General features: G+C 40.0%; 1 protein-coding gene across 1 annotated transcript; it reads left to right on the forward strand.

Moving 5' to 3' along the window:
• The first annotated feature begins 29 nt into the window (after positions 1-29).
• Positions 30-24,697, forward strand: DNAJC8 (DnaJ heat shock protein family (Hsp40) member C8). The gene is made up of 9 exons (XM_041768014.1): positions 30-130; positions 2,345-2,446; positions 12,256-12,312; positions 16,379-16,445; positions 16,966-17,060; positions 18,581-18,652; positions 21,515-21,606; positions 22,553-22,628; positions 23,871-24,697. Exons 1-9 carry the CDS (start codon positions 53-55, stop codon positions 23,991-23,993), a joined length of 762 nt encoding a protein of 253 aa, XP_041623948.1. The 5' UTR covers positions 30-52; the 3' UTR covers positions 23,994-24,697.

Raw genomic sequence — 24,697 nt, forward strand, 5'->3', positions numbered from 1 at the left:
CACAGGAGGCTGCGCCTGCGCAGGAGAGTCACGTGGTTGCTGGGCCGGGGAAATGGCGGCTCCAGGAGAGAGCGGGGCTTCGGCTGGCGGAGGGAGCACCGAGGAAGCATTTATGACCTTTTACAGTGAGGTGAACACCGAGTGGGGTGTAATGGCACCGGGGCAACCCCTCCCGGTCCTACTTTCCCAGCGGGCAAAGGCAGTGGTCTTCCTGGCCTGGACCGTTGGGCGGCTCCTCCTGTCCGGCCTTCGGGAAGGCGGGGGATGGGGGGGGCGAGCTGGGGGTGTGTTTGTGTCTCTGCCTGATAGCTGCTAGGGGATCCCTTGGGCTTGGAAAAAGGGGCCAGGGTCCCACGTCTGCGGGTAGACGACGAGTGTGGCCAACGAAGTGCCTGGGCGCGTGCAGAGGTCTCCGAAGTCCGCGGAGTCGGAGGCTGGCAGGGGCCGGCAGAGGCTGACCTTCTTGGGGGCGACTTAACTAATCTTGGACCTCATTTTTATTCTAAACGGAAGCACTGTCCACTTTTAGTTCTCTGTCATGAGTTGTATTAGTGGTTGTTTCTGACGTTTGTGGACGCCAGGCACTATGCATCATGCCAGGTAGCATTCTCTGTTTTACAGATGACAAGCCTGAGGTTTAGGGAGGTGAAATAATTTGTTCTGGATCCTAAAGCAGATCACAGCTTGGTATCTATCATGTTAGGACTGGAGTCACTTTGGTCTGAGCCTCGCTTACTGTCGTGTTTCCAGCGCCTAGAACATAGTGATTCCTTGGTAAATATTTGTTGAATAAGTGAATGAATAAATGAAAGAAAAGCATGCCATTTGGAATCAGAGGACCTTGGATTGGATTTTTGCAACGCAGTTTATTGGACCGTGATTGAATTTTTTCAAGGCATTGATTTTACAGATCTTCGGTGTCCACTTCTGTAAAGCGAGAGTTAATATTAAAATGAGTTTTATGAGCGTTAAAGGAATTATTGTATAAGAAAGGGTCTTTCAAAGAGTTAAAGCTGAAGATGGACTTCTGTTGCAATTATACTGAAAATTGTTTCGCTTACTATCCCTTAGTTAAAAGAAAAAAGAAAACAAAAAAGAAAAGCAATCTTGGTTTGTTTGAATCTAATGAGAGAAAGTACCTAAAAGAGCACCCTTCATTTACCATTGGAGACAACAGAGACAAATCCTGTCTTCATAGAGTTTGCATTCTATAGAGAAGGATAAGCAATAAACAAACATATACAATATTGTGTCAGGTAGTGATAGGTGCCATGAGGAAAATAAATCCGGGAAAGAAGGTAGAGTAGAGGGGGTGGGGAGTGGCATGTTGTTTTAAAGAAAGCGAAAAGGAAGGATACTGAGAAGGAAGGGCCTTTTATATTACTGAAATTATTCCTAAACTCTTTTTCTTCATAGGAATAAAGATGGTATATAACATATCAGTGATTCATTTCAACTAGTATTATAACTCTGACAGTGGCACCAAGAATGTTTTCCTGGCACTACCTGATGTCTGTTCTCCTTAGCATTGTCTTTGGGTCAGGGGTTTTTCTTTCCTTCTTTTCCTTTTTTTTTTTTTTTTTTTTTAAAGATTTTTATGTATGTATGTGGGGGGAAGGGCAGAGAGAGAGAAAAAGAAAGAATTCCAAGCTGACTCTGCACAGAGTACAGAGCCAGACACAGGGCTTTTCCCCACGACCCTGAGATCACTACCTGAGTGGAAATGAGCTCGGCATCCAGCCAACTGAGCCCCTGGGCCAGGGATTTTTCTAATTCTTAGGTTAGAAGAGTTAGGTAGGCAGGTTAGGTAGGCAGAGTTACTTGCCCTTCCCATATACTTTTTTAAATGCTATTTTATTCTTTTAAATGCTGTTTTAGTATATATTTTAGTGTAATTATATTTTTCTTAAATAAAAAGCTGTAAATTAAGTATGAACAGCACAAGTACATCTTCCATCATTATAGTGGAAGCTCTTTGAAGGTGGTGGCTGTGACATATTTATGTTTGAAGGTTCTTGATTCCTCAGACTGTTGGAATTAAAATTCTAGTTACAAGTTGGGTAGTTGAGAACAAGACAGTTAACCTCTCTAAATCTCAGTTTTCTTAACTGTAAAATGGGGTAATAGTAAAAACTACTGTATAGGATGGTTGAGAGGGATAAATATGGTCAAGTTTTTATATTATTAGAACTCAGTGAATGATAGCTCTTGGAATTATTCCTCAAAACATTTAAAAAATTGTCTTCCACATGTAGACAAATGTTTGCTGAACATGTCAGTAGCTTAATATTCAGAGTTTATTATTGAACTTTACTAATGAAGTTTTTATCTCCCTTCATTTTAGGTGAAACAGATAGAGAAGAGAGATTCCGTTCTAACATCCAAAAATCAAATTGAAAGATTGACCCGTCCTGGTTCTTCCTACTTCAATTTGAACCCATTTGAGGTGAGCTGTCTGATGTTGCTGTGGCCTTGTGATGGGGAGCTTTGCATAGCTGGAGGCAGGCTTACATCAGAACACACACCTAATTTGTCTGATAGTTGGAACTGAGATTTGGTGATTTTATTTATTTATTTATTTATTTATTTATTTATTTATTTATTCATTCATTCATTCATTCATTCATTCATTCATTTATTCATTCATTCATTTATTTTTAAGATTCTATTTATTCATGAGAGATACAGAGAGAGGCAGAGACACAGGCAGAGAGACAAGTAGGCTCCCTGTGGGGAACCCAATACAAGACTCCATTCCAGGACCCCTGGACCATGACCTGAGCCGAAGGCAGATGCTCAGTCACTGAGCTACCCAGGCATCTCAAGATTTGGTGGTTTTATTGTGAGCAGAGTTTCAGAGGCAGTATATTAAGGAAATTGAGGTCTTGCCTTGTCAAATATTCTCCATCTTTTACCAACCCAGATATATAGGACTTTATTGTCAGATGTAAAGGGATAGTTAGCCTTGATATATTTAGAATCTTTGATTTAGTTTGCTTGTTACAACTTTTCTGAACCCAAGAACCAAAAAATGATCACAAGGTTGTAAACAATCAAATGTATTTTTTGGGTTTCCTTAATTTTATAATTTAAAATTTTTCCTAATTATAAAAGTAAACTATTTCTTTTTTTTTTTTTTAATTAATTTTTATTGGTGTTCAATTTACCAACATACAGAAAAACACCCAGTGCTCATCCCGTCAAGTGTCCACCTCAGTGCCCGTCACCCATTCCCCTCCAACATCCGCCCTCCTCCCGTTCCACCACCCCTAGTTCGTTTCCCTGAGTTAGGAGTCTTTATGTTCTGTCTCCCTTCCTGATATTTCCCAACATTTCTTTTCCCTTCCTTTATATTCCCTTTCACTATTATTTATATTCCCCAAATGAATGAGAACATAAGTAAACTATTTCTTATAAAGATTTGAAATAGGGGATCCCTGGGTGGCTCAGCGGTTTGGCTCCTGTCTTTGGCCCAAGGCGGTCCTGGAGTCCTGGAATTGAGTCCCACGTCAGGCTCCCGGCATGGAGCCTGCTTCTCCCTCTGCCTGTGTCTGCCTCTCTCTCCCTCTCTATGTCTATCATTAATAAATAAATAAATAAATAAATAAATAAATAAATAAATAAATAAATAAATAAATAAAATCATTCATAAACAAACAAACAAACAAGTAAGTAAGTCTTAAAAAAAAAAAAAGATTTGAAATATAAAGAAAGCAAGAGGATGCTTGGATGGCTCAGCGGTTGAGCGCCTGCCTTCGGCCCAGGCTGTGATCCTGGAGTTGCATGATCCTGGAGTCCCAGGATCGAGTCCCCAGTCGGGCTCCCTGCATGAATCCTGCTTCTCTCTCTCTCTGCCTGTGTCTCTACTTCTCTTTCTGTGTCTCTCATGAATAAATACAGTATTTATAAAAAAGGAAAGAAAGAAGCAAGAATAATCATATATAATCCCACCTAAGAGAAGTAGCCACTCTTAATTGTTTATACTTTAACTGTTTTAAATGTTTTATTTTAGGGGCACCTGCATGGCTCAGTTGATTGGGCATTTGACTTGATATCAGTAGTTCAAGTCCCACATTGGGCTCCATGCTGGGTGTAGAGCCTATTTAAAAAAAAAAAATTATTTATTTTGTAAAATTTTTATTTAATTATTTGAGAGAGAGAGAGAAGCAGCAGCAGAGGGAGCAGCAGGCAGAGGGAGAGAGAGAAGCAGACTTCCTATTGAGTGGGGAGCCCAAATGGGGCTCGATCGGAGGACCTTGGGATCATGACCGATCTGAAGATAGCAGCTCACCTGACTGAGCCACTCAGGTGCCCCAAAAGTTTTATTTTAAAACAAGGAGGATAATGCACTTTGTGCTGTTCTCAATGCTGTATTGTTATGTAAAGTATTTGTATATATTTCTTAAAGTCTCTGTAATTACTGTTTAAACAATTCTTTTATTATAGGATATTTAAACTGGTTTCTAATTATTCACAGTTATAAATAATATTGACATGAATATTGTTACATTTTATAAAAACATTTATTGAGTATTATAAACCTTTTTGTTCCCACTTTATTTGGTAAAATATACATAAAATTAACCATTTTAACCATTTTTAAGTGTAGAGTTCAGTGGCATTAAGTACATTCAGTGTTGTACAACCATCACAACTATCATTTCCAGAACTTTTTCGTCATTCCAAACAGAAACTCCAAACCCATTAAATAATAACTCCCCATTCCTCCTACCCCCACTCTCTGGTAATTTCTATTCTACTTTCTATGAATTTGCCTGTTCTAAGTGCCTCATATAGATAGAATCACATAATATTTGTTCTTTTGTGTTTGGCTTATTTCATTTAGCATAATGTCTTCAAGGTTTATCCATTGCTTCTGTTTTTTGAAGAGTATTTTTTAAAGAATTTTTACATTTTAAAGCATTCTCAGATTTGCAGAAAGGTTTCAAGTATACTATGAAGAGTTTCTTAGACAGTGATAACTAAGTTGTCAATATGATGCCTCTTTGCCCGGCAATACTTCAGTGTATTTTTCCTACAAATGACACTCTCCTACTGAAGCACAGTATAACAATAAAAAATCAGGAAATAAACATTGATGCATTGTTACCATGTAGTTCTCAGACCCCATTCAAATTTGGCAGTTGTCTCAATAATGTCCTGTATAGCAGAAGGATTCAGCCCAGAATCAACTGTTATATTTAGTTGTCATGTCCCTTTAGTCTTCATTCTGGAACAGTTTCATAGGATTCCCTTAACACTGGTGACTTTATCATTTCTGCAGATTACAGGCCAGTTATTTTGTAGCATATCTCTCAATTTGAGTTTGTTTGATGTTTCTTCAGCTGGATTCAGCTGCCCCAACACCAGCTTTATGCAACCTTGGCAGGAATATCACAGAAGCGATACTTGTGTTGTTATCTTGCACCTTATAAAGTATATGATATTTCCATTGTCACAGGTTTACTTCCATTACTAATGATGTTAATCTGATCACTTCAGGAGGCGCTTGCTGTGTTTGTTCATGAAGTTACTTTTTTCCCCCTCTTTGTAATAAGTATTTTATGGGGAGATATTTTGAGACTATATAAATATTCTCTCCTTATCAAAGTTTCAATTTATTCATTTATTGGTCAGTATAGATTTGGGCTTCCTATTTTATTCAGTGTGTTATGTTTTGACATTATTTTATTGCTCAAGTTGTCCCAAATTTGGCCAGCAGGTTACTTTTCAAGCCAGATCTGTCTTTTGGTAATTTTCTTCATCATTCTTTGATTACTAGGCACTCTTGTACTTTTCCTGACCCAGCCTAAAATTAATCATTTTAGTGAGGAGGTCTGGTTCCTTTTAGTGATGAATGGTATTTAGAAATCAAGATTTGGGTGCTAGGTGTACTTATTGCTGTTGGAATTGTCACCACCCCTAGGCCCTATTAAGTAGAAAGGGCTAAGGAGTGGGGTGAGTGTGTGTGTGCATGTGTATGTACATGTACTTACATCCAATTTCAATCCAACACTATAGGATTTATTCTCATTTTTTTTCTTTCCATGTTTGTGGTTCCCTTTCATAGTGAGAAATCAGGCTCCCACTACCTTAAATATATATATGTGTGTATATATATATTTACTTAATTGATCCTCCTGTTTGCATCTGATCTCCCAACTGCCATTCCTTCCCTCTTGTGAATGCCCTCCTCAGCCCAGTTTATTCTGACCCCAACACTAGGCTGCTTCAGTGTGCAAAACCCTTCTCACCATACCTGAGCTCAAAGTTACCTTGCCAGGTTACCCTTCCATGTGAGTGTGTTCCTCACCCAGCTCAGACTCCTGTGCTTGCTCTGTACCCTCTGTGGGCTCTCTTTATCCCCTTTGGGCTTCATCCCTCCCCATCAAGCAGACACCTTCCTACTCTGCTCTGGCTTTGACATTCTACATCAGGCTACCTTCCTCTGAGAACACCTTCCTCATCTTACTTGGGCTCTGACTCCACCCTCCAGGGCATCCCTGTGCATGGAGGCCCTCTTCACTTCCATACAAGTGCTTTCTACATCCTGCTTGGGTTCTGACACCTCTTATTGGGCAGCCTTCTTATACTGGATGCCCTCCTACATGGGGATCCATCTTACCAAGCACAGGTTTCCCATGCTAGGCCATCCCATTGTAGAGGTGTTCTTGCTTGGGCTCCTATATTCCGTGTCAGACCACCTTCCCTTGTGGACACTTTGCTTACCCTGCTCAGCCTCAGATACCCTGTGTTGGGCTCTACTACCATGTGGATGCCTTGCTTATCCCTCTTGGGCTCTGAAACCCTATACTTGGCTACCCTCTCGTGTTCACAGTCTCACCTTGCTTAAGTTTTAACATCCTGTGCCAGGCATCCAGCCTGTCCACTGAGATGCCCTACTCAAACCCCTTTGTACTTCCATGTCAGGCTGCACTTCTATGTGGATGCTCTTCTCACCGATTTATACTCCACCAATGTGTGACTGGCCACTACTCCCAGTGTGTTCACCATTGTCTTCATCCCAGACGGACTCTGACACTACTCTGGGCCATTTTGACGCCCCACCCAATGTAGGTGTCTACGTTGCCTGGCTCCATTTAATGTGTTTGGATTGTATTGCTCAGAAAGGGAAAGGGAAGATGAGAAGCTTAAAGAATACTTTTAAGGGTGCCTGGCTGGTCCAGTTGGTAGAACATGCAACTCTTGATCTCAGAGTCATGAATTCAAGCCTCATATTAGGTGTAGAGTTTACTTAAAAAATAAACAAAATCTTAAAAAAAAAGGACTTTTGATTTGATTTTTGGGAGGGCATGGAGAAGGTAATTTGAGAAGTGATAAAGAATTTGATGGTATATCCTTTTTATTTAACTGCACTCTTAAACTGTACATAGTACCGTCAAAAGGAGATGTGATCATTTAGCTTACCCATTTATTAAGGTAATTTGTGTTTCCTGTGGAGATCTGATTGACAAGAAATGACAGATTGTTGGAACTAATATAAAGGCTAGGATTTTTAATATTTTTTTTAATTTTAAAGATTTTATTTATTCATGAGAGACAGAGAGAGGGAGGCAGAGACACAGGCAGAGGGAGAAGCAGGCTCCATCAGGGAGCCCGACGACGTGGAACTTGATCCCAGGACTCCAGGACCACGCCCCAGGCTGCAGGCAGGTGCTAAACCACTGAGCCACCCAGGGATTCCCAAAGGCTAGGATTTTAATGCCTTTTTAAAAAAAGTTTTTATTTATTTATTCATGAGAGACACAGAGAGAGGCAGAGTCACAGGCAGAGGGAGAAGCAGGCTCCATGCAGGGAGCCCGACGTGGGACTCAATCTTGGGTCTCCGGGGTCATGCCCTGGGCCGAAGGCAGGTGCCAAACTGCTGAGCCATCCAGGGATCCCTTAATGCCTTTTTAAAAAAGATTTTATTTGAGAGTGGGAGAGAGTATAAGCAGGGGGAGGGGCATAGGGAGAAGGAGAAGCAGACTCCCCATTGAGCAGGGAGGCCGATGTGGGACTTGATCCCAGGACCCTGAGACTAGGACTGAGCCAAAGGCAGATACTCAACCACTGAGCCACCCAGGCGTCCTGCTAATAACTACTATTGACTGGAAGCCTCACTGATAATATAAACCATTGATAAATGCATATTTTGTATGTTACGTGTATTAAATACTGTGTTCTTGTAATAAAGTAAGCTAGAGAAAATATTAAAATCATGAGAGAAAATACATTTATAGTTGTGTACTATATATATATTTTTAAAAAATCCGTACATAAGTTGACCCACACAATTCAAATCTGTATTGTTCAAGGGTTGACTGTATGTATGTGTATTTGAATATCTATTTCTCTATCCATCTATCTATATCTTTACACAAAAAGATGTTAAGGTCAACACACTTGGGAAGATGGGAGATTGTATTCAAATGGGCAGGACTCCATGACTATCCTTTAGAACATTTTCTTTTCTATTTTCTACAAATGTCCTGGCCTCTTTATAGGGTGGATGTCAAAAAGTCAAGTTGCTTTTTTATTCTAAGTCAGAATTAGATGTTCTGGAGATATAAGTAATGAGTGACTTTTGTTTCTTATGCAACAAGTAACTGTTGAGCCATCTAAATGAAGCTGATTTTTCTACAGAGGTAAGCAGCCTGGTCGTCTTCTAGTAAAGGGAGTAATGCAGTGATAGCTGTCATCTCAGCTGTCAAGTCAACTAAAGTGTGAGTGGTCTTCCTTGACACCGCCTCACTGAGCAGCAGGTAGAAATGGAAGGAAATAAATTAGGAATCTGAGGGATCTTCTCACAGGAATCCTTCTCGAGGGTGCATTTTCTTTTCTCTTCCTGCCATCTCTGTGCCTCCCTATTTGGACATATATCTAACCTTCAGCCATTATGCAAGAAACATCATTCTTAGGCATTCTATAGTAATTCTTAAGTTGGGGGCCCTTCCCCACTTCCTTCCCGAGGCTTAGATGAACCCATGTCCCTGTTCCTTCCTGTCCTATTTATGTTCCTTATTTTGATTTAACTTTAAGATGCCAGCAGGGAGCACCATGGACTTTATTTTCTGTTTATCTTAAGTACCTTGGAAAGAAGGGTAGTTATCTCATGTAACTCTGGGACTTGTTACATTATTAACAGGTTGTAGAGTTCAGATGTGCCTAAGACTGGATTCCTTTTTTCAAGCAGAAGATCCCAAAGGAGGCTTTTAGAGTTTGAGTTCAGAAACTTGTATAAATGTCAAATGTTTTTGTTAATGTGAGATGATTAATTAACTCTTTGAAGTCTAAGACTGTGGATTTTTCATTACAATATCCCCAAAGCCTGAGACAGTAGGAATTCAGAAAAACCTTCAAGGAATCTGAATGTTCTGTGTGCTTCCTAAGAGCCATATTGATAATATGGCATTTATCATGCTATTGGAATTACTACTTGTCTGTTCCTCCTCTGATGGAGCTTAAATTTCATGAGAATAGTAGTGAGCAGAGTATCTAGCAATCCTAGGTGTTCCAAACATTTGTACTGAGTGGGAAACTGGCTTTACAGTGGTTTGGGCCACAGGGCTAGGCCCACTATTTTAAAATTGTATTTCATGGCCATATATGGCACCTCCAACTCTTAGAGATAGAAAAGGAGTTGGATTAGCTTTGAAGGCACTCAGTGAATATTTATTGCCAGTGATCACATGTGCACATGTGATATAACTCTTGGAAAATAACTTTTGATTGGTGTGTATGTGTTTGTGTGTATATACATGCCTTCTTCATTTTTGCCAAATCATCTGAAAGTAAGCTGTAGACATTGTGATGCTTTATGCCTGAATAATTTACTATGCATCTCCTCAGAATAAGAAGAAATTTCCACATAAGGTATGAGGGGACACAAAGAATCTTGAAAATTCTTTGCTCTAAAGTTCTTTTCCCTCACCCTGAATGTCTCCTCAGCATTGGAGACTGGGTATGCACCTGTCATAACCTTCCAAAGTGTGCCGAATGCAGTGGTGATTCAGCTTTATTGGTTTCCAATAACTTTATTACGGTAGATAGGCTGTTGGAATGTTTTGAAAGCTTACAGTAAATCTTGACATTACTTGTTGCCATGTTTTTAAAAAATACCGCAAGCATCCGGTGGATTACTTTGCAGTTTTAATTTCTAGTATATATTTTCCTTTCAAGGTTTATTTTTATTTTTTATTTTTTATTTTTGCCGCTGTTCCTCACCCCCTGCCCATTACTGACTGATCCTTACTTCTACTAACTTTGAACACACATTTTTTCTAACCTCCATTGTTTCTTGCCAGTGCTTCTCAGGCTTTAAAAGATTCAAACCATTTGGGGATCTTGTTATGTGTTGATTCTGATTCAGTTGCACTGAATGGGGCCTTCTCTTAATTTCTAACTCTCCTCACCCTATGCCCTTTCAGGACCTTCCTCTGGCTTTGAATACTAAGTAAATAAATACTAGGTGCTATGTTGAATCCATGGACTATACTGTGAAATCATCTGCTTTATTGTATGTAACATTCCCTTCCCCCAAAAGCACTTATTATATGGTAATTTAAAAAATATGTTTTCCCTGTTTATCTTTGCATTTCTAGCACATAGCATTGTGTTCAGCAGGTAGTAGCTACTGTGTAAATGTTTAATGAATGTATGTATTTGTGGTGATGTGGTCAGGATGCTTGATGAGTACTGTCAACACCAGCTTACCTAGGCTTGGGAAAAAATGATTAGATTTATTTTTAAGAATGCCAAGTCCCACATCAGGCTCCATGCAAGGAGCTTGCTTCTCCCTCTCCTTGTGTCTCTGCCTTTCTCTCTGTCTCTCTCATGAATGAATGATGAATCTTTAAAAAAAAAAAAAAAAAAAAGAATAACATTGCTCAGAAAATACAGAGGGTCCTTCCATTGGCTGTACCTCAGTTCTCATGAATTGTAATCAGACTTTTCTTCCTTTTTTTTTTTTTTCAAAGATTTTATTTATTTATTTGAGAGAGTGAGCACAAGCAGGGGGGAGGAGCAGAGGGAGAGGGAGAAGCAGACTCCCTGCTCAGCAGAGAGCCTGATGCTGGGGCTTAATCCCAGGACCCTGAGATCACGACTTGAGCCAAAGCCAGATGCTTAACTGAGCCACCCAGGTGTCCAGGAATCGGACTTTTCTAGAGTAGGCCCAGCCATTAGTCACAGATCCTCACAGGTAATTCTGATGTTCTCTCTGGGCTGAGAATCATTTGCCCACATGAATCACAGATATAACATGGAGTCCAGTGGACCTTTCTGGATTGAAAATCAGGGGGCCAGCCTGATTTTTTCCCAACTGCATGCTTCTGCTTTCTCTTACTTGTAAAGATAAGTAGAGGTGGGTAGAGAGGGTCCTTTTCTTTCTTTGCTTTTTTGTTTTTTTAAGATTTTATCTACTTATTCAAAAAAAAAAAAAGATTTTATCTACTTATTCATGAGAGACACAGAGAGAAAGGCAGAGACATGGGCAGAGGGAGAAGCAGGCTCCCTGTGGGGAGCCCGATGTGGGACTTGATCCCAGGACAGTGGGATTATCACCTGAGCCAAAGGCAGACGCTCAACCACTGAGCCACCCAGGTGCCCCAGGAGAGTCCTTTTCTTAATGAATGAAGGCAAAATTCAGCATGGTCTGGAACATGCCTCTGGGTATATGATAAATTCTTCTGATAGAGTAAAGGTAGCTACTGTATTAATTGAGAACCCTAAAATGGGATAACTATTATTCTGTTAACTGATTTGTTCATCTATATTTCTTTTTTCTTTTTAAAAATATTTTATTTTTTAAAAATTTTTTGTTTTTAAAGATTTTATTTATTCATGAGAGACACAGAGAGAGGCAGAGATATAGGCAGAGGGAGAAGCAGGCTTCCTGCAGGGAGCCCGATGTGGGACTCGATCCTGGGAACTCCAGGATCACACCCTGAGCCAAAGGCAGACACTCAACCGCTGAGCCATCCAGGTGTCCCAAAAATATTTTATTTTTTAAAAGTAATTCTACGCCCAACATGGGGCTGAAACTTAGAACCCCAAGATAAGAGTTGTACACTCTACTGACTGAGCCAGCCAGGGACCCCTCATTTACATTTGAGCATTTTTAAGAACTGTGTGCCAGGCATTGTTCTGGAATGCTGAGTGAGTTGCTGATTATAATATGTGTAATTATTGGATACCTGTTAAATTCATAAATTCTCTTAATCTCCTTTACAGTTCTGATTTTGATTCTTCTAGGTTCTTCAGATAGATCCTGAAGTGACAGATGAAGAAATAAAAAAGAGATTTCGACAGGTACAGTACTATTTTCCTATAGTAGTTGGAGTCTGAACCTTTTGGAAATATAGTAAGCACATGATTGTCTTAGGACTTGCTATTATGATTTTTGGCCCAAAATTTAACTTTTTTTTTTTTTTTTTTTTTTTTTTTAAGATTTAGTTAGCAAGAGAGAAAGCACACATGTGCATGAACTTGTGGAGGGAGGAGCGGAGGGAGAGTCTCAAGTGGACTTCCCACTGAGCGAGAAGTCCAAACTAGGGCTCCATCTCAAGACTCTAAGATCATACCTGAGCCATTATCAAGAGTTGGATGCTCAACCATCTGAGCCACCTAGATGTCCCTTAACTTTTCTTTATTTAAATTTAAGGCTGTGTAACTCTTTAAAAAAAAAAAAAAAAAAAACCAGTGACAAAATTCGTAAGTAATTTAATGACTATGGCTTACCTCTGACATTCACACAGCCTCCCCACAACAGTAGTTATTGGTAGGCCATGAAGTTTAATGACCACTGCATTCAGCAGACTTCGGAAGATTATGACAGGAGTATACCCACTCTCAAATCTAGGCACACAGTTGGAAGTTAGAAGAATAGAACGAATTTAACCTATGAATAGAATGAAGTTTATATCCAAATAGAATCTTTCCAGCCTCTTAATTAAGTAGGAAGAGTACAAGATAGAATAGTAGAGCTTACATGGAGTCATGCTTATTAAATTTCCTGCCTTCTCCCCAGGAGAATGTGTTAAATGATTTGTAACAATTATTAATATTTTATTTTTTTATTTTTAGAGAGAGAGTGAGCAGGGAGAGGAGCAGAGGGGGTGGGAGGTGGGGGCAGGAAAGAATCTCAGGCTTGATTTCACAACCCTGAGATCCTGACCTGAGCCGAAACTGAGTTGTACGCTTAACCAGCTGAGCCACCCAGGTGCCCCTCATAACAGTATTTTAGTTTTAAGACCTCCTCCCTCAATAATTTTATGTTTTGCAAACAAATACCCAAGAGATACCTGGTTCATATAAAGAGTGCTTTCTTCTCAGTCTCATGTTTCGTAACTTGAGCTTCGAAATGTTTATAGTAGCCTTTTAAAAAAAACTTCCAATTTTGATAGTTGAGTAACCCTCTTTCCTTCTAGGAGTTGAATAATCACACTCCCTGCAATCTGTCTTTACTAATTGGATTTTCTGTATATTTTATGTCTTTTTTTTTTTTTTTAACTTTCCCCAACTTTTTTTTTTTTTTAAGTTTTAATTTTCTATTTGAGAGAGAGTGAGCACAAGCAGGGGGAGTGGCAGAGGAAGAGGGAGAAGCAGGCTCCACCCTGAGCAGAGATGTGGGGCTTGATCCCAGGACCCTGGGATCATGACCTGAGCCACCCAGGTGCCCTTCCACAACTTTTTTATATCTCTTATATACTTCATATTTTAATAGGACCTGACCAGTGCTGGATATGATTCTCAGCTCCTGCATGACATACTTGGTAATATCCAGTATTATGTCTGCTTCTTTGATTCCTTGGTTGCCCCCATGGTGCTGACTCACAATCATCTTCTGATCTACTGTTAAGCCAAGATGTTTATCTTTGCCTACTCAGGCATTTGTCATTATATAACCTTATAACTTTTTTTTTTTTTTACCTTATAACTTTTTATAGAGTTACTCTGTACTTATATTCAGCATTTTTTTCCTAAAATTTCAAATTTCCTAATGTAAGGCATTAGCAGTCTTTCCCAGTTTAATAAGTAAGCATTCAAATCCGTAGCTATACAAAGAGCTCAGTAAGTTCTTTAGTCATTAATACGATTTAATAGTTAAGAGTCTGAGCCCTGGCAGCTCCTGGGTGGCTGAGTTGGTTAAGCATCTGACTCTTGATTTCAGCTCAGGTCATGATCTCAGGGTTGTGAGATCCAGTCCCACATCGGTGTCTGTGCTCTGGAGAGTCTGCTTCTCTCTCTCTCTGATTCTCTCCCTGTCTCTCTCTCCCTCCCCTCTGTGCCTCCCCCTGCTTGTGCATGTTTCTCTCTCTCTCAAATAAATAAATATTTGAAAAAAAAAAAAGGAATGTGGGCTCTAGAGCTATATGACTTGAGTTCCAGTCTTGGCCATACATCTTATAAGCAATTTGAACAAGTTACTTTCAATCTTTCTGTGCATTTGTAAAATGCACATAATAATGGTGTCTACTCAATGGGGTGATTATGAGGATTTAGAGGTAATACACAATAGAATAATGTATCTTTTTTCTTGGTATATAGTATCTCCTTTTTATATGTTAACTGTTGTCAACGTGTGTTAGACATTATTCTATATTTCTTACTTGCATTGGTTCATTCTTAACAACCTAGTGAGTTAGAGGTACCTAGTACTGTCCCATTTACAGAGGAGGAAACTGGTGCAGAGATAGGTTAAGTGAATTGCTTAACGTCTCACAGCCACTGGGTGATTAAAGTTGGAATTAGAACCCAGGATTTTGGCTCCAGTAATGCTGGATTAGCATTGGATTCCTACTTGCTGTCATTCCCCTGACCCAGTCACACTGTTCCAACTAGTTGATTTTGGTCTGTCAATGATAGTAGGTCAGTGGTTCTAATCCTGGCTGTCTAAAAGAATTCACCTATGGAGATTATTGCTTTTTTTTTTTTTTTTTTAACTTTTTTACTATAAGAAATTTAAATTACATTTTAAAAAGAAAGACTAGAGCAGTGAACACCAATATACTCACCGTCTGTATGCATTGGTTTCAGTTTTTGGCTGAATTGTTGTAAATTACAGACATATGATACTTTACCCCAAATGCTTCATCATGTATCTCCCCAAGAAGAAAAAGGATATTTTCTTGCATAACTACTTGTCACACTTAACAGAATTAACACTAATTCCTTACTGTCACCTGATATTCAATCCAGTAGAAGTCTAAAAAGTATAGGTGCCAGAGACTGATCAGAGGGTCTGAAAGTAGAAAGTAGACCTGTATTTTTAAGCTTTACAGGGTTGGGGTTGCCTGGGTGGCTCAGTCAGTTGGGCATCTGACTCTTGATTTCTGCTTGGGTCATGGTCACAGGATCATGGGATTGGGCCCTGTATTGGACTCCATGCTTAGCAGGGAGTCTGCTTCTCCCTCTCCCTCTGCTTCTCCCCCTGCTTGTGCTGCTCTCTCTCTCTCTCTCTCTTAAATAAATAAATAAATAAATAAATAAATAAATAAATAAATAAATAAATAAATAAAATCTTTAAAAAAAATAAAAAGCTTTGCAGGGTTGGAGCATAGCCAGAACTAAGAACCACTACTTTGTTTTCTTAAATTTTAATTTTATTTTAATTTTAGTTTTTATTTTAACTCTAGTTAATATACAGTGTATATTAGTTTCAGGTGTATAATACAGTGATTCAGCACTTCCATACATCACTTGGTGCTCACTAGTGTACTGCTTAGTCCCCATCACCTATTTAATCCATCCCTCCAGACTCCCTCTTGAGAACCACTACTTTATTTATTTATTTATTTATTATTTATTTATTTTTAAAATATTTTATTTATTTATTCGAGAAACAGAGAGGCAGAGACACAGGCAGAGGGAGAAGCAGGCTCCATGCAGGAAGCCCGACGTGGGACTCGATCCAGGGTCTCCAGGATCATGCCCTGGGCTGAAGGTGGCACTAAACCGCTGAGCCACCTGGGCTGCCCAGAACCACTACTTTAAATTAAAAGTTCTTTTAAGAAAGATGATGTCTCATATCTGCTTTTTAGCCTCTTTAGTGTTCAGTATAAGGGACATAATAGGAACTGGGTACTTTTCAATCTCTCTTCTGTATCCTCACAGCATCCTCATAAATGCTAGGCTTATATTTGTTCTCAACTTTGTGATTACATGTTTCCCAGCTGTGCATTTACAAATCTTTTGGTGCTTGAATTTTAAGGACCAGTATATCTGCGCATTTTATGATATTTATTAACTTGTTAAAAATGCTTCTGGCTTACAGTCTTTTTTGCCTTAGAGCTTTTGGTTGTAAAGAGGCACAGTGTAGGCGAAGAGTTACTAAATATTATTCTTATTGACAAACCTAACTTTCTTCTTATTTTAGTTATCCATATTGGTACACCCCGACAAAAATCAAGATGATGCTGACAGAGCACAAAAGGCTTTTGAAGGTATTTGTAAATTTACCTGCTCCTGAGTAATATTTTATCAATGCTAGGGACTAACTGTTCCTTGTTCTGGATCAAAAAAGGAATGTTACAGATTTGTCTTCTGGTGATGAAGAAGCTGTGGTTTTCAGTAGAACAGTTGTCATTCCAAAGCAGAATGTTGCTGTTTAAGACATAGATCTTAACTTTGCTTTGTTAAAACTCTTATGTACCAAGAAAGACTGTTACTGCATAGGATCATTTTTCTTCTTTGAAACAAAAAAAATTATTGGAAGTATTTTATCACTGAATTAAATCTGGATGTGGTGTATTTAGTCTTGAGGGTATATTTAATTCTTTCCAAGGCTCTCAAGGAAAGTCATTGCTTATAGTTGTATGTTTTTAAATTAGTTTAACAACAATAAATAATTTAACAAAGTAGGGGATGCTTGTAGATGGCACAAGTCCATTTACACTGCCTGAGTATAGTTCAGACTTTCAGAGGGTGTTTGCAGAAACAGTTAATTTCAATGTTTTGCATTAGCTGTGGACAAAGCTTACAAGTTGCTACTGGATCAGGAACAAAAGAAGAGGGCCCTGGATGTAATTCAGGCAGGAAAAGAATACGTGGAACACACTGTAAGTATTTATAGTGCTGCTGTGTTTACAGGAAGTATTAGCAAGCCTTGGGCACCTTGCAGGAGGGTAAATGTTAACATAGCAATACCTACCGGTGTAACTTGTGACCAGATAAGGTCTCCATAAGTTTGCTGTGGTGCTCATGCATAGTGTGTGCCCTAGAGCTCAGGATGTGGAGTGCTTAGGATGCTCCTCCCTCTTTCCTTACCAGCCTCATGCTGTGAAGAGAGGTCTTTTCTTCTCATCACGTGTTATCACATTACCCAGTTCTGAGAGTGGAAGAGTGGAGCAGCCAGGATGATCCTTGACCCTTTATTTTGATTCTTGTCTCTGTGAAGGGGTTGGAACATGGGCTTGAGAAAGATTGGCAAGGGGACGTGAGTAAATTTTTTTTAAATAGGAGGAGGTGCGTAACTGTATTAACAGGGTTGGGAACGAGTCAAATAAATTCAGTTATAGCTGGATTTATTTTTTTGCATTACCTAAATTTCCTGAGTGGTGGGAAGTGTTCAGATGGCTTGCTTGAGGTAAGAAAGGTCTTTGTTTTAATTTTTAACTTGCTGGGGTAAGAATCACGAGGCCATTTGTAAGAGCTCTTTCAATTGGGAGTGAATATGGGTGTGACCTTTTCTTTGAAGAGCTTTGGAATATCTCATAGCTGTATAACCAATAATAATAATGAGTCCAATTTAGATGAAGAAAAGGAGTAAAAAGAGGAGATGGATGGCCATAACTATGTCTTGCTGGTCATGTGTTGGAAGTGATGTGTGTAGGCCAAATTTTGGTAAAAATCATAAAAGGACCTGACAAATTCTTAAATTCTTGTGGTACTTCTCTTATGTATTTTGCCTATAAAGGAGCCATCCTCAGGCTTTCTGGCCACAAGGTGGCAGTAGGGCTGCTCTGAGCTTGGAAGGCACTGACTGCTGGAGCAGTAGTGGATGGTTATTTAATAGAATAATGACATTCTTGTGTGAATGCATATATTTAATTTTTTGTTAGATCTCAGTGGTGGCCAAAGGAATAAAAAACGTCAGTTAATATGATGTGAAAATTATTGGTTTAGGGGGTGTCACAGTGAAAATGATCAATACAGTTGTTGAAATATCAGAAAGCAATTATACTTAATGCCACAAATTTGGTAGCTTCTTCTAAAACTTGACAAATATATTTTCTTTGCCATAAACATGTAACTACAGACCTCAAAAGAGAGATGGGTAATTTATTCACCGTGTTCAAGACTCTTTGGCTCTGGCCTAGGATCTGATGAGCTGGGGACAAGTTCCCTGCTGGTCCCTATGCATTCTTCTGGTGGATTGGATTTTAGATGAGGTTAGAGGAAGGACCCCTGGTTGCTTGTTCTCCTTTGATTGCATTGCTGTTGTGGAGGGGAGGGGAAGAAGCTCATTTTTTTCCGTGTAAACCTTTTGTTATACCCATACCTGCAGAAAAGTGCACATGTCATATGTGTGCAACTTAAAGGATGTTCTCAATTTTTGATGAAAAAAAATTCTTTTTAGGTGAAAGAGAGAAAAAAGCAATTAAAGAAGGAAGGAAAACCTACAAATGTGGAGGAGGATGACCCTGAGCTGGTGAGTGAGATATGGGAAAAGCCACACTATTTCTTGTGCTTGAGCATACTGATTGGTGGGTTAAAGAGAAGGAAGCCTAAAGAAGGACACATACGTGTTAGAAACATTTTGTTTTAGTATATGTGCTGCTGAAGCAAGCACTAGAAACATTTTGTTTTAACCTAAAATATTTGAATATATGTCCATGCACATTTTTTTAAGCTTTAGTCTTTTTTTGTCATAGGGCCACAGCCTTTTCTTTGAATGTTGTGTGTCTGCTGATTGGAGTTTGCAGTTGATTTCATTTTAGAAAACACACACACAAAGCATTATTCATAATTTCTCCTTGTAATGTTCTTTGAAGTACATTGAAACTTAGGTATTTATGAAACAAACCAAGATCAAAATCCTAGCTATATATGATTCATTGGTTGTTTTGGTTTGTTTTGTTTTGTTTTGTTTTGGTTTGTTTTGTTTTTGGATAAAGAGGAACAACAGCTTTATTGCTCTCCTGGGCAAAGGAGGCTGCACCTTGGCTTGCACCTTAAAAGTGCAAGCCCACCGGGATGATTCGCTTTTCAGATGTCTCACCTGTACCTAATTCAACAGCAGTATTTTTAGGGACTTAATGTTTATTGAATCTTTCTAAAGCACTCGCCTTAGTTTTAAAAAGAAACTACGGGCAGCCCCGGTGGCTCAGTGGTTTAGTGCCGCCTTCAGCCCAGGGTGTGATCCTGGAGACCCAGGATCCAGTCCCATGTCAGACTCCCTGCTTCTCCCTCTGCCTGTGTCTCTGCCTCTCTCTCTGTGTGTCTCTCATGAATAAATAAAATCTTTAAAAAAAGAAACTACAAGCATTTATTTGTGTAACCACATTCATCAATTTCTGTGGTATTTACATCTATAAGGTAGTAATTGCAACTGGCATAGGCAACTTTGAGAGCAACCATAGGTGACTCTAAGCAGCTAGTAGATGGCACTCCACCTGCTACGAGTGCTCACTGTGCTCTAGGTCGTAATTTCCGACAAACAGAGGACATTGCATCATCTATTGGATTCTTTAGTGTGAATTGGCTGAGAGAGAGATTCCACTTAGGTATTTGTGTCTGATTGCCTTCCTAGCCTGAAAAAAATCAAATCCTATTAATCTTGCCTCAATTTAGGTCAATAAGTAACTTATCATGACTTTACCTTGTTTTTAAAGATATACACAAGACAGGCTATCTTGCTAGGGAAACTTGCCTGCAACTTCTTGCTTCAGTGATTTTTCTGGGAGTGACTGGTCTCGTCTTCTGTGTAGTGACACTACTTGGCGAATTGTGAGGTCACCTTTTGCATTAGCCACCTGTTTTGGATTTACTCTGTCCGGTATTTCAGTTTTTTCTCCACAGTCTTATTTTTTCTTCCCATCTCTTTAATGACCCTTTTAGGTCTTTTCTGAAGATCCTATTAAATACTCCTTGGTCCTCCTGAGTTTCTGAGAACCCTAACTTTTTTAAGTTGTCTCCCCCCCACCCCCCCGATTATAAAGGAACACATGCTAATGATAGAAAATTTGGAAAAAGCAGAAGAATATAAAAAATTCAAAATCATCAGTAATTGTCCAGCCAAGAGAGTTTGGAGCCTTTAAAGATATTGAAACAATTCATTATAGACTCCTTCACTCCTTTGATGTTTGTCCTTGTTAGGGACTGGCGTTTGTGAATATGGCTTTTATTGAGCAATGCTGGGCATTAAACCGCATTAAAAAGAAGTGACAAATTTTGGGGCTCTTTTACTTCCCTTTCTTTTTGTACTCTTGGCTCCCGTGTCTCTGCTTTGGGATTTAAGCTCTGTGAAATCTGCATGATGGGTTATTTTCTATTTTTATTTGCATATTTAAAATACTTTATATTTTGGGGAAAAAAGCTTTAAAGATAGAGTTCTGTTTTCTGTCTTATATTGTGTTATTTTTTTCTGTCTGAGTATTAGTTGGAATATAAGTTGAACTGCATACAACTGAGACCCAAAATTATGGTGGTTTGAACAAGACAGTGATTTGTTTTCTGTCCTGTATAATATAGTCTTTGGGAAGATGGCCGCTGGTATGGCAGCGCTGGACCATGTGTCATCCAAGGACTCATTCTCCTCTCTGTGGCTCTGCCAACAAGGATGTCGCCCCCATCCTCACAGTCCAGGATGTGTCATCACCTCACCCATGTGCCAAACAGCAGAATAGAGGAAGGGGACGAGGGATAAGCGTACTCCCTCTAAGAACATTCCAAGAAATTGCTGCATCACTTCTCCTTATATCCCATTGGCTAAAACCTAAGTTACATGGCCACACCTAGCTACAAAGAAGCCTAGGAAATACGGGCTTCTACATTGGGTGACCAGGTACCTAAAGATAAGGGATTTTACATGGAAGGAGAACAGATAATGGGGTGGTGGGGGTCACACAACTAATAACTCTTAATAGCTATGCCATATTTGGTAGAGACTCGTCTGCCTGGTAGCAACTTCTAGTACCTAGCTGGGTGCCTCGCACAGAGTAATTTTAAAATGTTTGTGAAAAGAAAGCATTAAAGTTATTTTTTCGAAGCTCTTGGGAGGAAAGGGTCCTCCAACATGGTTGTGATAAGTAGGTAGTAGTTTTTTCTCTTTGGTGTTTTTTAATCAGAGCAAGTTTCCTGTGTATCCTCTGCATGGTGAAAGTGGAAAGGTCTGTTAGGTGGTTATGTTATTTATCTCCCAGGAGAGAGCATCATTAAATAGTTCTCTCTGAAATCTTTCTTCCTTGCTGGTTCTAATCTGCTTTGTCTTGGGCTCTATCTAAGAGTGCTTGATTCAAGTTGCTGGTAAAATACTGACTTTTATATTCTTCTGTTCTTAATTTTCTTGTAGTTCAAACAAGCAGTATATAAACAGACCATGAAACTCTTTGCTGAGCTGGAAATTAAAAGGAAAGAGAGAGAAGCCAAAGAGATGCACGAAAGGTATGCATCAGAATATTTGTTTAATTCATCTAACTACCTAGATTAACTAAAATTAGTCTTTGGGGATTTTCCTAATGAAGGATTTTTCTGATCAAGGAATTATGTAGTACATCATGTAAGAGACTATCTAAAATAGTTCCTGAAACAGCCCAACTTTCAAATCTCTAGGATAAGAAATTCTCTGACTTTTGGGAAGTTGAATGGGCCTGTCCTTAGGGAATTTTTAATGAAGAGTGCTGTGTGTTTTCTTCTTGATTTCCTGGAGTTAAATAGGCAGCGTTTTGAGGCCAGAACCTTTTGTGGGACTAGTGGCTACAGCTTTGTTGAGTATGTAGTATTTATTGTATAGTGTAATCACTTATAAAATATTATCCGAAAGTATGATTTCCCTTGCTTTTCAGAAATCTTGAGGTTAATATATATATATTTTGTATTATTGATTAATGTTTAGCAGTAACCATGTTTTGCTAGTTGAGGTTGTGTGAAATGTCCTTGTTTTGGGATTGGATTTTGTCTAGAGATGCTTTTTTTTTTTTTTCCTAGAGATCCTCTTGAGTAAGAACCTCTACTATTGTAATGGTCATTCTACCGAAGTAGGGTGGTCTGGGTTCTAGAGATGGCGCTGTCTCAGACTGAACCCAGAACCTAGAGACTGAGCCCATAACCTGTGGTTATTGTTGGCTTGGCCTTGACCACCTTATATGTCTGTCTATGTAATAGGGGTATTTATACCCTGCCCTGTAGCCCTGCCCATGGTCTCATCTACGTGGTTTAGAGTGAGACATTCATGAAAGGGCTTTGAGCCTTCTGCAGACAGCCATTTTTATAGAACCCTAGGGAATGGATTTACTTTATATACTTGCTTCTATGAGGAGATAGCTTACCTTGTATGGTTAAGACAGTCACTAGGTATCATATAAATACTCTGGCCTGGTTTTCTTCCTAGGAAGCGACAAAGGGAAGAAGAAATTGAAGCTCAAGAAAAAGCCAAACGAGAAAGGGAGTGGCAGAAAAACTTCGAGGTAAGTTTCCACAGTGGCCAGGGATTTCATTCCAGAGTAAGAAAACTTCCCAGCATGGAAACTTGGCTCCTGGGGCATTGCCAGGACTAACTGGGGCAGATGATCGGGGAAAGGGGCTGTATGGGGAAGAGCAGGAGCTTTGGAGAATGAGTCCTGGCTCAGCTGCCTGTAGGAACTCTAGCCTTGGCAAGGGCAGGAAGGGTCCTTGGACGGTTTTTTAGAGATCTATAGAAGGCACACCTGCCAAGTGGGCTCAAGAAAAATGCTTTGCACATTTAGATTGGAGGGTAGTTGTGGAGTAGTACCCTACTTAAGAGGTCTATTAGCAGAAACCGAGGTTCTTGTGACCCTGATAGTCAGACTTTTGAACTTGATTCCTCTTTAACACCCTGGTTACATTCTTGAGGTGCTCAGCTAGTTTCCTTAATTGAACCACATTTGGTGTCTTGTCTTCTGTAATGTCTAGGTCTCTGGCTAGGGATTGGTAAACCAGAGTTGATGACTTTGTTTCTGTTCCCCTACGTGTGTGCAGAGAGAGAAAATGAGTAGGCCTCTTGATAAGCAGGGAGAGACCCTAGCAACCCTCTCAGAGTAACTTGCTCAGCATCATGCTGGCTTTGAGCCTCATCCAAGTTTTGCGAGGCAGGAGGAGGGTGCGGTGGGAAGAGCTGCTGTACTGCTGGCTAGCCAAATGACTTTGAGAAAATGATCTGACCTCTGAGCCTTGGTGTTGTCATTTGTGAAATGGTGGTGGCACTACACGCTGCAGGCAGCTTTTTTTTTTGTAAAGATTTTATTTATTTATTCATAAGAGACACAGGGATCCAGAGACGTAGGCAGAAGGAGAGAGAGGCTCCCGGTGGGGAGCCTATGCAGGGTGGTCCCAGAACTCTGGGATCACGACCTGAGCCAATGGCAGACACTCAGCTCAGCCACCCAGGTACCCTGCAGGCAGCTTTTTTTGTGAGGATTAGTATTAGCATATGCTAAGTATCTAGCCCTGAGGTCCCCAGCGAAGGTTGCAATGATTTTGTCCTCTTCCTAACCTGTAGCTGATCCTGCCTACTGGAGGTGGGATGCCACTTTTTTGTGGGCCCACGGAAGTGGGAGGAAGCTCTGCTCTGTGCTACTCTTGGATTATTCCAGAGGGCTGCGCTGGGCTGGGCTGCAGGGATGGCAGAGCAGGTTCAGGCCCTCCTTCTCCTTAACTAGTTTCCTCACCTAAACCTCTTTTGTGCTTAGGAAAGTCGAGATGGCCGTGTGGACAGCTGGCGAAACTTCCAAGCAAATACAAAGGGGAAGAAAGAGAAGAAAAATCGGACCTTCCTGAGACCACCCAAAGTAAAAATGGAGCAGCGTGAGTGACCACCTAGGGTCACAGCCACAGAACCTTTTCCCAACTGTCTCCCCTCCTGCTTTGAAGGACTCATTCTTTCCTCCCATTTCCACCCCAACATAGAGTAGTAGTTGCTTTTTAGTCCATTTTGTTTTCAATACAATTTAATATCGATCAGAGTAATTCTTTTGTACATTGAAATGAGGGGCTCAGTTTAAAACGAAACCTTCCCCACCCCCTACTCTTAGACCAACCAGGATTGGAAGGTGCCACCACTGGTGTTGCCTTCTCTTCCCACAGCCTGTAACTTAATGTTTTGTACTTCACTGAATTGTGATGGTTAGAAACTTCGTGTATAGTTTGTGGAAATCATCCAATTAAACATATTGCTTAAAATGGTGTTGCCGTGACTTCAGAGACAAGCCTGGGCCACCTTAGGAATCCTCTCTGCTTCAGTTGCTTGCTTCTGGGTGTGGCATCCTTTGAAGCCCCGGATCAGATGGGGAAGGCATTGGACACACAGAGCAGTCACTCGATGCCCTGACCTCCTGCAGTGTTTGGCATGCGCTCTCCCTTCTGACTGACCATTCCGTGTGGCATGAGGCTCCCAGCCACCCAAACCTGTTCACTTTCCAAAGAGCTAGCCATCTTCCATCCAGTATCATTGTGTCCTAGCCTGTCTGCATTCGTTAGTGGTCATATTCTGTACCTGTAATAAATTTTTATACCCTAA

Source organism: Vulpes lagopus, chromosome 8 (genome assembly GCF_018345385.1).
Source record: "Vulpes lagopus strain Blue_001 chromosome 8, ASM1834538v1, whole genome shotgun sequence".
Lineage (NCBI taxonomy): Eukaryota > Metazoa > Chordata > Mammalia > Carnivora > Canidae > Vulpes > Vulpes lagopus.